The 15066-nt window shown below is 44.9% G+C and overlaps 2 protein-coding genes across 3 annotated transcripts; both read right to left on the bottom strand.

Annotated features, from left to right (window-relative positions):
* Positions 1–216: 216 nt before the first annotated feature.
* On the bottom strand, positions 217–7427 carry cnih1 (cornichon family AMPA receptor auxiliary protein 1). The gene is made up of 5 exons (XM_041266915.1): positions 7306–7427; positions 5929–5997; positions 2159–2271; positions 1743–1886; positions 217–1248 (listed from the first exon to the last, which is right to left on the bottom strand). Exons 1-5 carry the CDS (start codon positions 7384–7386, stop codon positions 1221–1223), a joined length of 435 nt encoding a protein of 144 aa, XP_041122849.1. The 5' UTR covers positions 7387–7427; the 3' UTR covers positions 217–1220.
* A 207-nt stretch (positions 7428–7634) lies between these two features.
* Positions 7635–14721, bottom strand: LOC121324794 (glia maturation factor beta). 2 transcript variants are annotated; one of them, XM_041266974.1, is made up of 7 exons: positions 14622–14721; positions 14066–14162; positions 12241–12290; positions 11721–11770; positions 11074–11156; positions 10296–10369; positions 7635–9640 (listed from the first exon to the last, which is right to left on the bottom strand). In XM_041266974.1, exons 1-7 carry the CDS (start codon positions 14622–14624, stop codon positions 9569–9571), a joined length of 429 nt encoding a protein of 142 aa, XP_041122908.1. In that variant the 5' UTR covers positions 14625–14721; the 3' UTR covers positions 7635–9568. The 2 variants fall into 2 exon arrangements, with proteins under 2 accessions (XP_041122908.1, XP_041122909.1); XM_041266975.1 differs by lacking the exon at positions 14622–14721 and adding an exon at positions 14497–14514.
* Between the last annotated feature and the right edge of the window lie 345 nt (positions 14722–15066).

The following is a 15066-nucleotide window of genomic DNA, read 5'->3' on the forward strand; positions in this document are numbered from 1 at the left end:
CAGCTCACCGCTACCACCCCTGCGCTGACTTGGGAGCGGCGACGATGAACACACGCTGTCCTCCGAAGCATGCGGCGTCAGCTGACCGCTTCTTTCACACACCTCAGAGCTAAAGAGTCAGAGGACAACGCAGCTCTAGGCAGCTTACAGGCAAGCCCGCAGGTGCCCAGCCAGACTACAGGGGTCGCTGGTGAGCGGTGAGCCAAGGACACCCTGGCCAACCCAAACACACACCCCTCCCCCCCCAGGCGGCGCATGGACAATTGTGTGCCACCCCTTGGGAACTCCCAGGAATAGCCTGGAGTCCAACTGTGACGTCCAGGCTGGAGGGCGCATCTTTAGTGGATGTGCCACTCAGGAGCCCCCTGCTGGAGTGTATTTTGACAAAACTAAATGGTCTTGATGCTCGTTTCATCGAACCAGGTAGAAAGAGGTTTACACCAGCCCAGCAAAAAGATCAGGATATTGAACTGTTCTGTTATGGATGCCACATCAGTCAAACGCAAAAAACAAAACAAGCAAAAGCAGCATGGCTCGCTTTTTTTTTTTTTTTTTAATATAAAACAGTCTGAGCCACACACACTACTGATAGTCACTTGAGTGGAGTTCAAAAGATGCACAAAATAAATCATTGTGTAAAAAGATTGCTCCTTACAATTTATTACAGCAATGTGGTTGTGGTCTTGATCTACTGCTAACATGCCAAGCATCAAGAAGAATAGTAGACACACGCACAAAAAAACCCCCAAACTTCTGTCACATCAAAGTACAATCAGGATCAGCGATTGTTGATAAAAGTTAAATACGAGAAAGGAAAAACAATAAAGGCAATATCGAATATTGAGTTTAAATTTCCATCAAAATAATCAAAATAACTAAATAATGATCTAAAGTCCCAAACATCTTCAATAGTCTCTGACATGATGGGCTGCAAAAAGGAAGGATGAAGCTCGGGCAACAAGATTTCTTTAAGAAGCAGGAGAACTCATTTCCTCAGTGATGAAGAGGGACAGCTGGGGTTGTCGGTTCCATTATTATTACTGTTGTTTTGACTGCGTAGGCAAAATCTTCCACAAATAGAAAGCGTGGCTCTTCCCTGCAGATCGCCAGTGGATTGGTGTAGTTTGCATTTAGTTTTGATGCAGTTTTGTTTGTTTTTGTATTTATTTATTTCCTCTTTCCCAACCCCCCCTCCCCCCATGACTACAGCCAAGCTGGTTTTAGGAGCTCACCAGAACGTAGATCATTCTGCAATTTAAAAGAAGAGACGACAAGTGTTAACGAAACAGGACTGTAAAACGAGACAGTATTCTCTGCTGCGGACAACTGTGGACGTAAGTTATTTTATTTATATCTGGGGCTGCTGAAAGAAAAGTGCGAGTCTTCAACTTGGTGGTTGGGAAGATTGAGAAGTTCAAAGCTGGTCAGAGCTACAGGAGTTAAAAGGAAGACTGCTACAGTGATCTGTGTGCCCCTTAAATAATTTATCCATAACTAAACCACCCCTGTCTTCATGCCTTTTCATTGGTAGAAGAGAATTTCAAATATGCTATTGTCACATTCATACTGAATTAGGTCACACCTGGCCTGGATGAAGTTACCTAGAATCTAAAAAGGTGCAGCTTCCTCAGATCTCACTAGATGGCATCACCACCTACCAATGCTCCCTCTAGTGGAGTCAAGGAGAGTTTCTCGCTGTCACTACCTTGATGTTCACAGTAATAGAACGAAGACAAACTTACCCGTAGAGATAGTAGAAAAAGGACAGCAGGTAAAAAGCAAGCTTGCACCAGCCCTCTTTTTGACAGAATGCTAGAATGTCAGCGTTCATGATTGTGGTGGGATCGTAGAGGCCAGGGCCGCTCATTACCGGCCTGCTCATGTACCTGGGGGAGGGGAGGGAGCACAGGCAGTGGTGAGACTCCGGCACACACCTACACAGAAACAGCACTCCAGATTCAAACCACATCCAGATCTCAAATAACACGTAAAGAACAGGAACTCGTCCGATCCAAAAGGCCCAAAGAAGCCACTCCCGGTTTCATTAGTACCAGATACAATGTGAAACACACAGCAGAGAGTTCAAGACTATGGGAGCAGGGTTCACACTGCGAAAGCGTGGAAGCTGTGAAGTACGAATGGTGTATACAAGGCGTACCTCCACACGTGGTAGGCGAGCAGCGGCATGTTGAGTCCCAGCGATAGCCACTCCGTCGCACACAGGAACATGATGCAGAAGAACACATGGATCAGGTACTCTGGGAGCACCAGCTGAAATGAGCAGAGAACACATGAGCAACTCTGCCATCATTACATAGAACACCATTACACCAGTACTGGAGGGGAGCTACTGCTCCCATAACACACTGCCGAATCATGAGAGGATTATACAAGCAAGCAGCCAACACAGGCGAGAGGGATTACTAGATCTGAACAAACAAAAATCACTGGCAAATCCAGAGATTTGCAGAAGCCTCTTGCTATCTGTGTGTGGGAAGGCAGCAGATCAGTCTTATCAACGTTAAAAAAAAGACCACGTTTGAGGTGTTTCACTGAGGTTTCATTTATTATTATTATTATCCAGACCCCTGGGGATGAATCTGTGACTCATTCAGCACTGGGGGGCAACACAAGTTGCAACATCTGTCAGGATATCTTTGAATGCAAAATATATAGGAGATGTGTGTGGGGAATATACAGGGTAGTGAAATAGAGGCTTTACTGTAAATGACTCTGTACTGCACCACACTGCAGTCTGAGCTGTTGTCTTTCCTAGACCTGTCTAAAGGTCTGCAGTGTTAACACTGTATAGCACAAGTTGTATTTTCTTCATATTACTGTGCAACCCAATTGCAGTTTTTCCTTTTTTTTAAATTTAGTTCTCTGTGCGCTGGAATACAAGGTGGCACAAGGAAGGTTACAATGCTGTCAATGAAAGCTCAAATCACTGCACCTCGCTGGTAGCATGGTGCAAAACGTGCATTCAGACACAGAACCCCCCAGGCCAGGTCAATCCTATAGGACAGAAATGTTGCAGTGCAGCAGCATCAGTGCTGGTGTAGAGTCTGAATGAGGATGCCATGCACTGAACAGGGAGTCGCCCCCCTCAGCCCTGCATGCAGCCCCCTGGAAACACACAGGGGCTTCAGATGTGCATCGCACTGCTGAACACAGTCATACAACACAAGACACCGGCAAGGGAAATACAATGAAGAGCAGGAGATTGTAAAATTGTAATAACACTAATTTTGCCTAAGAAATCGAAAGCCTGCATTTGATATTCCACTATTCTGTATCAGCCCAGGATTGAATAAATAAATAAATTCCAGCAGAAGAGTATACACAGAAAAGAATGCAGATAAAATAAGTTGAGGATACTGGCAGTTTGCTAGTTTTCCAGCATTCCTGACCTATTTAAACGCATCTAACTATCCTCCAAAAATACCCTGCAGAATAAAAGACAGAAGAGATCAGTTTCCAAAGACTGTGTGTGCATGTACAGTAGAATGATCAGGGCTCTATTGAATTCTACAGCACTGTGCCTAACCATCTGTGCACTGGTGGAGAAGCACACCTGCGATCCTCTACAGTTTCAGAATAAAAGTTAACTAAAGGAAATATAGCAATAAAAAATGAAAAATGATTTGGGAATGTGTGTTCCCAAAATCTGTAGGGATATCTTTGAATGCAAAACACACTGTGGGTGCATGCGAGGTAAACACAGTAAAAACGATTCTCAGCAGAACACCGGATTTGCACCTTTTGTCTCAGAGAAGCAGCCATCATTGAGATTAACAACATTTATGTCCTATGCAAAAAGTACCAAGGACTACACAGCTCAGCTCAGCTCAATTTCCATCAGTTTCAAATGCACACAACAAATGGAAAAATCCCCCAAACCTGACCCCTGCATGGGCTCACGGGACACTTCTAAACCCTGTCTTAAAAATGTTTCACAAACTGCTAACTTTAATTAATAATCACAAGAAGATAGCAATTCAAAAAAGACTGGAATCGAGCAATAACTTTTTCATCAGTGAAACCCTCCAGTGAGAGCCCTGCACAGGGTTCTGTCTCTTTAAGGACTTTGATCAGCAGCCCTCTGTGTCCTTTAAAAACAAGCCCCTGGGTGATCAGGACTAAAACTGAGCTGCAAACTCCACGTTTACAGCCACGTGCGCCTCCTAAACGAGGCAGCACGGTCTGCACAGGAGTCATCAGGGAAATGAAGCTGACTTTGTTTCAATCAAAAAATTATTCTTTAAGTGCTGGAGGAAAGCTGTACCGCACTGGTTTGATGTGACAGAGCTTCTGTGCAAAGCAGGTAAGATTTATTGAATTGTTTCATTATCTTGAAGTGGTTCCTTCTTTAAGCCTAACATACCAGAGCCAGGAATCAGTTAAGAGCACTAGCACTGAGACACAGCTACCAGATGGCTTGTACCAGATGTACATTATGTGAAGTATGAGGATAGGGTCTGGGGGCTTGCATTTGTCCCAGGTTCTTGGTTTACTAGACTCCTTATTCAAGAGATCTGTTACTAACTTACTTTTGACTTCCATCTCTGCAATGCACTGGAATAGCTAGCTATAAAAATCACTAAAACTACTTGAATCTTAGATGAACAACTCTTGGGCTACACTGTGATGGTGCAATGCAAGTGTGATTAAAATGTATTAGGATTTGGAGATTGCAGATTATACCTAAACCTAGGTTAGTCAATCCCACTAAATTCAATTTTTTACTAATGGGATGCAGAGTAGCAGCCCGTGGCATCCTTAACTTCAACCAAATCAATGAGCATGTACAGTACTGAAGGCAGGTCTCAGTGCAGTGAACACAAGGCTTGCTATAGGTGATACCAGACCTGCAATGAAATACAGTAACTCTCCAATATCAATGCATATTGACTGTAGTTCTCCTGCATTGACAATCCTGGACTGCTCCTGGTCCAGCCCATTCACCTTCTCTCACCTAACCTTCACACCTCAAGAGCAACATGCTGCTGCTACAGTTTTGCTTCTGCGTGTTTGGTGCAATGGACTGGAAGCAAACGATGGAGATTTGTATCAAATCATGCAGGTTTAGAGCATTTGCAAGTCTTTTCAGTCAACATCCTGCTCTTATCAGGCCTCATTGTGAAGGACACAAGTTGTGTTTTGGCACAAGCTGCAGCTGAAGGCATTATTTTAAAAAGCAGGACTGCCAGGGGATTCAAATCCAATACACTGAGATTCCCCCCCACCTTATCCCTATTTAAAAAAAAAAAAAAAAAGGTTTCTGATCTCTACTGGAAAGAAACAAGTTTGGAAAATTCAACCACAATCTAAAAGGTCTAGAGTATAAAAGGTTGGTAACCGGTTGTGTGATGCTATGTGAATATTTAATAATATGTTTGTTCCTGCAAGAGGCATTGCCTTTCAAGCAGGATTGAGATGCCCAGGAAAAGCTGGGTGCAAGGCTGGAAAAATCTGGAAAATCGTTAACTGAAAAAACATTTGCAAAACACTCCCACGTGTAGACGGCAGACTGAGGGGGAAAATAAATAAATAAAAACAAAATCAATGACACTGAGAGGGTGTTTAAACTCAAAGTCTGTACAAACCTTCAAGGCAAGTCTGACTCTCTTAATCTTTTTGACCTTTTCAACTGTCTTTGTGCCAAAAAACAAAAGAAATGCATAAATCAGATTGAAAGAACGTTAGCGTCTGCCAGGTGACAAGATCACTAGCAGATTAAACAGTCAGAAGAACAAGCTCGACAGTGCAGCAGCAGCAGCGTCACGTCTACTAGTACAGAAGTACTAGGGCAGCCTTTCAGCAAAAGATACAGACTAAAGAAAAGAGCACATCAGACAGATTTCAGCAAGCTGTCAGAACAGAAAGATCATGAGGAATTCACTCCCGGTGCTGGAAGTCAGTACTCACAGGATTCAACGTGTTGCATTGGTCTATAGGGTTCTTGTAGTCCGTCTTTAGCTCATCAAATGCTATAATCTGAAACGAAAACAGAACAATGAAAATTAATTCTTAAAAATCTCATGCATGCATTCTAGATAAAAACGAAGACGAAGCTCAAGCAACGTGCAAAACTAAATCTAGTGCATCTCCCGCTTTTCAGACATCGCTCGAATGTTTTGGCTTTTGCTCAACAGATTTGATCGGCAGGCAGTGAACAACAGCCTCCCACAAATCTAACCACAAATGACACCCGGCTGTGTAACTCAACACAGGTGCTTTTACAAAGGGATAAAGCAGCAGAAGCTGGAGTAATGTTTTGTAAGGGAGATGTTAGAATAACTAGCAGCCCCAGAAACAAAACCAGTGCGTCAGACAAGATCCTCATGAGTGTGGGACAAACACACAGCTCCTGAAGTTGTAAATATTTGCATACAATCAAACAGATTACAGCCACATGCAATCCTAAATGGGAGTCTAGGAGTGCATGAGAACAGTCTGGAGAAGACTGGTGCACAACTAAACAGTGATAGAGTTCAGACCATGTAGGGCACCAGACATGATCAACGCAATATTCGGAATTAGGACCCTAAACACGCACCGGTTCAGCATCTCAAAACATGTCATTTGCTGTATTTTGTAAAGGGAATTTCCCCATGCTTTTCCAAATCTCTTAGACTAACATTACCCAGAGAAAACGACGTGCAAGCACGGCTACAACGTATAGGGAGGGGCGTGGATTACTAAATCCAGTGTGTTGCAAATATGCATGGCCGTTTTTCATAGGACTATGGGATCTCTCAGTGCATCCTGGGAGTAACAATATCTTAGGTAAATGAATGTCCTCAAAAAACACTTTCTAAATTGTCAAGAAACTCAATGACCCGGCAAGCAAAGTGAAAGACACAGTTCACTTCAATAGTAAGTACAGTAACTTAGTCCAGCTAGACAAGACGTAGACATGTCCTTACCGAGAGCGTGAAGCCAGCATTGGATATTTTACAAGTACCGGTCAATTAGATTGCAAGATCGCAAGTTAAACAAACACACGCTTTGATTAAATTGTGCGATCAACACGATCAAGAAATACTAGTACTAGCATTATCAATAACAATCATAACAACAACAACAATAAGAAGAATAATACGGTCAGTGCATGACTGCTAACACCCATTTCAAAGATAAAGGAGCTATTTGCAATACTGATAAGTAACCCGTGTCCGGGACCGTGCAGATGTGTCATTCATTCCGGGTGGAGCCTTTATTAACGGCAGAAGCAACGAAATCCGAAGCAAAGATGTGCCCCGGTCGTTATCCCTCCGAAACGAGCCGCTTCTAAATACTTACGTGCCAGATGGCGAAGAAGATGAGTGCCGCTGTGAGCAGCAATGCCAGCATATAACAAAAGGCCGCAAACGTGAACGCCATCTTTCACTGTGAGACTCGGAGAGAGGAGAGCGCGTCAAACAACGCGAGACCCGGCGAGACCTGCACACATGCGCTTACATAACGGGGAAGCAGCAGCGGCTTACTGGCTGCGTTCCCAAAGCTTATCCTATTCAAGCGTCTCACACCCAGTATTATAAACCGTATATATATTTAACGGATATATCTCCTTTCTGTTTTTTCCATGCATGCATGCATACATACATAAACTGAAAGCAATTCACATGTTGTTGTGTTTTTTTTTTATTTATATTTTATTTATTTTACGTTTTTGCATCCAGTCACATTATATTGTTGGTACAGTACGTTGCAAATTACAAAAGATTTCACATCGTCAGGTCCCAAAGTTCGATGGCAAACATCTGCACAGAAAGATTAGCCGGACAAAGAGCCTTTTAAAACTCAAAGCAAGTCTGGAATTAGCAATACATGTGCATTACACTAACTGAAATACATAAAAACTCAAAAGAAAACTTTTTTTTTTTTCTAATCCCCTCAAACACAGCATTATAACATTTTAATACAGGTCTGGGCATGTAAAGAAAGAAATCTGGAAGTGTGTTTATTAATGACAGTATCATCAGACACCAGTAAACCTGTCTGTAACTCAACACTTCATTTCAAACCCAAAGTGGTTCGGTCAAACTAAACCCAGCTGGACCACTTAAAGGTCCTGTTTAGTCAGTTAAATACAAGCATGAACAGAGTAACATGATATGAAAATGAACACACTGCCAGCCTGGCTTACTGCAAACAGTCTGAAAGGTATTTTTATATTTGCTTTTAAGGTTCTGTGTGCTGGACACAAGGAGAAACACAGGGTCAAAGTATGAAGATGAAAAGTATTATTGATCATGTTTACAACCAGTCCCTTAGGGTTGAGGATTTTTGCAACTAATACTCTTAAGGTGTTCAAACATGCATTACTGCTAAGCTATGAAGTCCTTGTGCACTCAAAACACAGGGAGTGGCTTGGTTCGACTGTGCTGTGCTGAATGTGGAGGGGGCATGCATTTGAATGTCACAGCATGCACCTAAACCCCACCTCAAGAACAATACTAATAAGAACCCATTGTCCTCACAATGACACTATTTTTATGAGGAAGTAATTCAAGGGAAAGAATGTGTTCTTCCAGAACAGATCTCCTGCTCTACAGATCATTAGCTTGGAAGAGCAGAAGAGATCTACACGACCCCATGAACAGATTTTTGGATTAAATGTTTAAAATACTTAGCAGTTAGGATTTTTATTTCCATTTGCCCCATTAAAGCCTCCCATTGATTTGATTGTAGTCCTGTGATTAAGGACCTGCTTTAATGCTTTGTCCCGGGCACCCCACAAATAAAAGGATCATGGGAAATGTAGTTTTTTAGGACTGTCAGCAAACACAAATCTGTCTATACTGCCAATCGCTAGTTTATTTGTTAGAAAACCTTGAACCCAAACTAAAATGTCACACCTTCCCAAAAAAAAACCTTACTGTCCTACTTTTCAAATATAATTTTTTTTTTTTTTTTCCAGAATTCTGAAAACAATAGAAATATTGTAAATCTCTTACAGCAATGGATGATAATATTTGTAAAGGGCTGCAGTAGTTCACCATTTCTCTCCCCGTATTATATTGCCACAGTGACAGTATAAAGCATGTTCTTAGCGTGTTTCCGTGCCTGTGGTTCCACAGCTTGCAGATGTCAGGACACCATCACAACAGCACCACGCTCTCAACATGCTGGTCTGGACCCCAGTTTAACAGTCATTAAATTAAACTTAAATATTAATGAAATTAAAAAAAAATAATAAAAAAAAAAGGTATTTTTTAAATTTAAATATTGAAGCATATTTAGAGAAAAAATATGAAACCAAAATGGAATAAAATGCCAGAATACATGTTTGCACTGTAAACATTATCACAGCTACAAATCTGATGGCTGGTTTCACAGCCCCAATTAGTTCCCGTTACCCGAGGTCAGGCAGTTTAAGGGTAGTGTGAATCAGGGGCTGTGAAACCGGCCGTACCAGAGCTCTTCTCTCTCTTCCCACTCATGATGTGGGGAGGGGGTGGGGGGGGGATTCTGAAGTTTGCACAGACAAAAACTTTGAAAAGATGCCGGCAGTGCAGCAACATGTGCTTCCACTTTGCCCCGCCCCGCTTGGGCAGAGCCTCTACCCGAAGAAGCCCAGTTTCTCACGCAGCCACTCCTCGGTCAGGTCCTCCGTGTTCCGGATTTCAAACACCTGGAACAAAATAAAAATAGAACAATTCAAAACTGTACAGGATCCTGGTTCATGATCTGCAGGATTTGCAACCCTGGGTTTCAGAGACCAGCAACAAGGACTCCGCTGCCTGCCAGCTCTGCAGGGCTGAAGCTGCTTCCAAACACAGTCCCCGGGCAGGAGCTGAATGTTCCACAGTGCATATTGCACATTGCTGGTTTATTGTGTTCTGAAAACCCTGACAAACCCAAACAAAACATGCCTTTCACACTTCTCTATTACATTCTGATCATAATAATAATAACAATAATATAATAATAATAATAATAATAATAATAATTCAAGCCAGGGCATAGTTCAGCCATTCAGAGATTTGACAATTTGGGTTTCAAAAGTTTCCCCAACATACATAATACTGAGGAGAGACCTAGCAGCAACTGTGTGGAGGGGAGAAAAAAAAAACTCACAGAATTAATTATGCTTTCATACACAATTTCTACTATTCCAAAATTAAATAATAATCTTTAATAATACGGGCTAAACATCCCTCGCTTATTACCTTAGGGACCATTCAAAACCTTTACTCTCAACCAATGCAGAAAGTAAACCCCAACCTGGTGGATTTCCACACTGGAAACGAACCCACAAAGGGAGCGCCCATGTCGGGAGTGCTTACCTTCGTCAGCTCCACAGTCTTCACCAGCTTGTTCTTGCTCCCTGCGTACATCATCTGCTGTTCTGGTTTGCACCCTGCAACAAAAAACAAACAGTGTGTGTGTGTGTGTATATATAATACACACACACACACACACACACACACCAGAGGGTACCGCAAAGGTAAAGTAATGAGCTTTGTAACCCATTAATATCACAGAGTGAGTGGAGGGGATCTCAGCTAGCTGGGATAATACAAATACTGTAACAAAAGGTCAGCAAAAAAACCAAAAAGCAGTGCGCTGGACCAGGTTCCTATATGTGCCTGCTAATCCCTGCTAGTACAGAGAGACAGTGGAGTGCTGGAGGGACTTGATAACTCAACAATAACAGCAGCTTTGCTTGCAGAACGATGGCTACCCATCTACACAGGGCAGGGTTGCTAATGCACAGACGCACCGAGCACGAGGGTCACAAGATTCACACACACAAACACGCTGGATCCTAAGGGCCACTGACTGAGAGACCACGACATTCTTGTATTCCTCTTAAAAGTTGTAAAAGAACCAAGAAGCAAACCAAAGACACACACACCCACAGGCACAGAATCTAAAACAAGCCGGCAGAGGCTGGCAGTCTTAAAGCCCATGCAGGAGAGCCACGCTCGCCGTGGTCGAGACCGGGGTCAGACCGCGTAGCGGCTATGCAGACCTTTACCAGCGTGCTCTCTGAGTGGACATCAAGAACCTCCAGCTCCATGCAACACAAATAAAGACTGGAGGAGCTCAAAAGAGACTTACCGACTGGGCTGGAGAAGATGAAGCACAGAGGGTAGGAAACACGGCCGTCGTCATGCTGGTATTTGTAGCTGTAAATAACGAACGTGCTTGCGGTTAAGGAGACGCACCTGTTTGAACTCAACACCAGCACACACATGACCGATAAGAGCATTTTATAGCACAGGGGGGGAAAAAGAAATACAGAAATCAGCCCGGACTGCACCAGGCACCTGTGTATCCTGAGATTACCCCTGAAGTGACACTGCACGCTACAACGTTCGTGAAACATCCAGCTGGGGCTCATCCCAGCGTGGCACAGGTCCACTAAATCCAAGCAGGAATCCCTCTGGATATTGCATTCCACAGGGTAGTACTGCGCTATAGAGTTACACCAGCTAGTGCAGAATATACACAGAACATAGGACATCTGGGTTATACACACTGTGCACACAGGCTATCTGGGTTATACACACTGTGCACACAGGCTATCTGGGTTACACACACTGTGCACACAGGCTATCTGGGTTATACACACTGTGCACACAGGCTATCTGGGTTATACACACTGTGCACACAGGCTATCTAGGTTATACACACTGTGCACACAGGCTATCTGGGTTATACACACTGTGTACACAGCACAAAGGCATTTCTTATTCAAAGGATATCTGGGTTGTCTTTCCGGAAGCTCATCCTTTAGGTCATCTGGAGAAATGTCCTAAAATACGAAAGCAGCAAGCACACATTACATATGTGCATGTGCGTGTAACGAACCCAACGAGCACAGCAAACAGGTGCACGACAAGATAGCCAAACACAACTACAGCACAAGAAAGGGTGGGTGGGAATAATGATGCTGCATGAGCTAGTAGTAAGAGGAAAGAAAATGTAAAATGAAATCACTCTCTTCATTTGCTCTACTCACAAAGCTGGAAATCATGAACACATTTCAAAGCCTGCTTTGTATTTGTGAAACTGTTCTAGGATGTTAATGCAGTTTTTTCTACATTTATTTAAAAACAACGGACTTTGGGGAAAAAAATCATTCCTATCAATCAAGACAAGAGCTGTAGCTTTGTGGCTTGAGGAGCCTCATCCCTTTAAACTGTCAATACTGCACTACACTCCCTCTGCACTGCACTCCCTCTACACGGACACTAGCGTCCAGCAACCCGCACCCCCACTGACCTCGTACTCTTCGTCCAAGACGACCAGCTGTTTGTCTTTGTCAATCTTCACTGGGAAAAGAAAGCAAAAAATAAATAGGACACAGATTTGAGAGGAATCCCTGGAATCCCTTCAAACACAGACTACCCTCCAGCACCCAGCACTGCAGAGCACAGCACTGAGACAGAGCACCCAGCACTGCAGAGCACAGCACTGAGACAGAGCACCCAGCACTGCAGAGCACAGCACTGAGACAGAGCACCCAGCACTGCAGAGCACAGCACTGAGCCAGAGCACCCAGCACTGCAGAGCACAGCACTGAGACAGAGCACCCAGCACTGCAGAGCACAGCACTGAGACAGAGCACCCAGCACTGCAGAGCACAGCACTGAGACAGAGCACCCAGCACTGCAGAGCACAGCACTGAGCAGAGCACCCAGCACTGCAGAGCACAGCACTGAGCAGAGCACCCAGCACTGCAGAGCACAGCACTGAGCCAGAGCACCCAGCACTGCAGAGCACAGCACTGAGCCAGAGCACCCAGCACTGCAGAGCACAGCACTGAGCCAGAGCACCCAGCACTGCAGAGCACAGCACTGAGCCAGAGCACCCAGCACCCAGCACTGCAGAGCACAGCACTGAGCACAGAGCACCCAGCACTGCAGAGCACCCAGCACTGCAGAGCACAGCACTGAGGCAGAGCACCCAGCACTGCAGAGCACAGCACTGAGGCAGAGCACTGCAGAGCACAGCACCACCCAGCACTGCAGAGCACAGCACTGAGACAGCACCCAGCACTGCAGAGCACAGACAGCACCCAGCACCCAGCACTGAGCAGAGCACCCAGCACTGAGAGGCAGAGCACCCAGCACTGAGCAGAGCACAGCACTGAGCACAGACAGAGCACCCAGCACTGCAGAGCACAGCACTGAGACAGAGCACCCAGCACTGCAGAGCACAGCACTGAGCCAGAGCACCCAGCACTGCAGAGCACAGCACTGAGCCAGAGCACCCAGCACTGCAGAGCACAGCACTGAGCCAGAGCACCCAGCACTGCAGAGCACAGCACTGAGACAGAGCACCCAGCACTGCAGAGCACAGCACTGAGCACAGAGCACCCAGCACTGCAGAGCACAGCACTGAGACAGAGCACCCAGCACTGCAGAGCACAGCACTGAGACAGAGCACCCAGCACTGCAGAGCACAGCACTGAGCCAGAGCACCCAGCACTGCAGAGCACAGCACTGAGCCAGAGCACCCAGCACTGCAGAGCACAGCACTGAGCCAGAGCACCCAGCACTGCAGAGCACAGCACTGAGCCAGAGCACCCAGCACTGCAGAGCACAGCACTGAGACAGAGCACCCAGCACTGCAGAGCACAGCACTGAGACAGAGCCCTGGGTTACTGCTGCTGACCTGTCACCAAACACAGCACGGATCCCTTTGAGATCGTCAGATAATAAAGCCTGAAGAACTAAGGAATGGCCATACCAAGATCCATCACAAGTGGATGAAAACAACAAGTGTGCACAACCTGGTTTCTTCATCTGCTTTGGTCCAGCAATCATAGATAGGGAGGTATTGCACTCCATGACTCTTAAGATCCAGTGTTGTTGTTGTTATTATTATTATTATTATTATTAGTAGTAGTAATACATTTTGGTTTCTTCTGCTCTGTCTACATTCCCATGAATCAGTCATGCAGCGGTGCGGTGCTGGATGCTTTGGGGTGTTTATGAACACGGTCTCCTCGCTGTTAAACAAGTCAATATTTTAACAGTGCTGTTACTGAAGGAGAACAACGACACAAAATAAAACAAAAACACAAAATAAAACAAAAACATACTTATAATGGCAGCATTGCTGGTTTCTTTCCGAAAACGGAACTGCCTTAACTTCTCCACTAACTCTCCGTCGACATCGCACACAACCAACGATTCACTCTTCAGAAAACAGAAACAAAGATTAGAAAATTATTTAGTGGAACGGATGGCAATAAGACTCCCTTTGCATAGCAGTTTCCTCCATTCCTGGTTTTACTATGAGTTTAATAAGACACACCTGAGCCTGTTATACCTATACACACCGTGGCTGATCAAGCTCGTATCCGAGTCTGTTTACACTGACTCAAACACAGCAGATAGCGCAACTTCACACGAACACCTCGCAATGTTGAGTGGAACCGAAGAAAGCAGTGTGTGTGCAGCACGCAACACTCAGCATGACAATGTGGCAGCAAAAAATATATAACCACTTCAGAAACCATAAGCGCCGCACCTTTATTCCTGACGTGCTATACACAGAAACACAGCGCGCACACACACTCTCTCTCTCTATATATATATATATATGTGTGTGTGTGTGTGTGTGCCATCTGTACCCCTTCCCCGGCACACACTCACCATGTTCCCAGAAGCGGAGTCTCAAGCTTTCCCTGCCTGCCGGATTGGATTTTTTTTTTTTCCAAGAGTCTTGTGACTTCCCTGCAGGCCAATAACAATCCGCGTTCCCTCGGAAACAGGGAGCGGGAGAGCAGCCAATCACTGAGCGGCGCCGCTAACAGCCTGTTCCTTGTGGCAGGCACTCCGCGCAGGAATCGGGGAAGGAACGGGCAGAGCCCCCCTGAGTCCCTCGTCCAAACTGGGACAGAAACGCCCCAGACCACGAAGGACGCTGCAAGCAGCCTCACACCGTTCATTCAGCAGCGTCAGTGCGTGCGTTAACGTAGTTAACACTGCAATTACTTAAGAAGGGCTCTGAAGCCACTGCCTGCTCTTGGCAAGAACGATTCATGAAAGAATAATACATGCAAACGTTTTGTTACCGGCATGAAGTCCAGTGTATTCG

This window comes from Polyodon spathula, chromosome 12, assembly GCF_017654505.1.
Source record: "Polyodon spathula isolate WHYD16114869_AA chromosome 12, ASM1765450v1, whole genome shotgun sequence".
In the NCBI taxonomy this organism is placed as follows: domain Eukaryota; kingdom Metazoa; phylum Chordata; class Actinopteri; order Acipenseriformes; family Polyodontidae; genus Polyodon; species Polyodon spathula.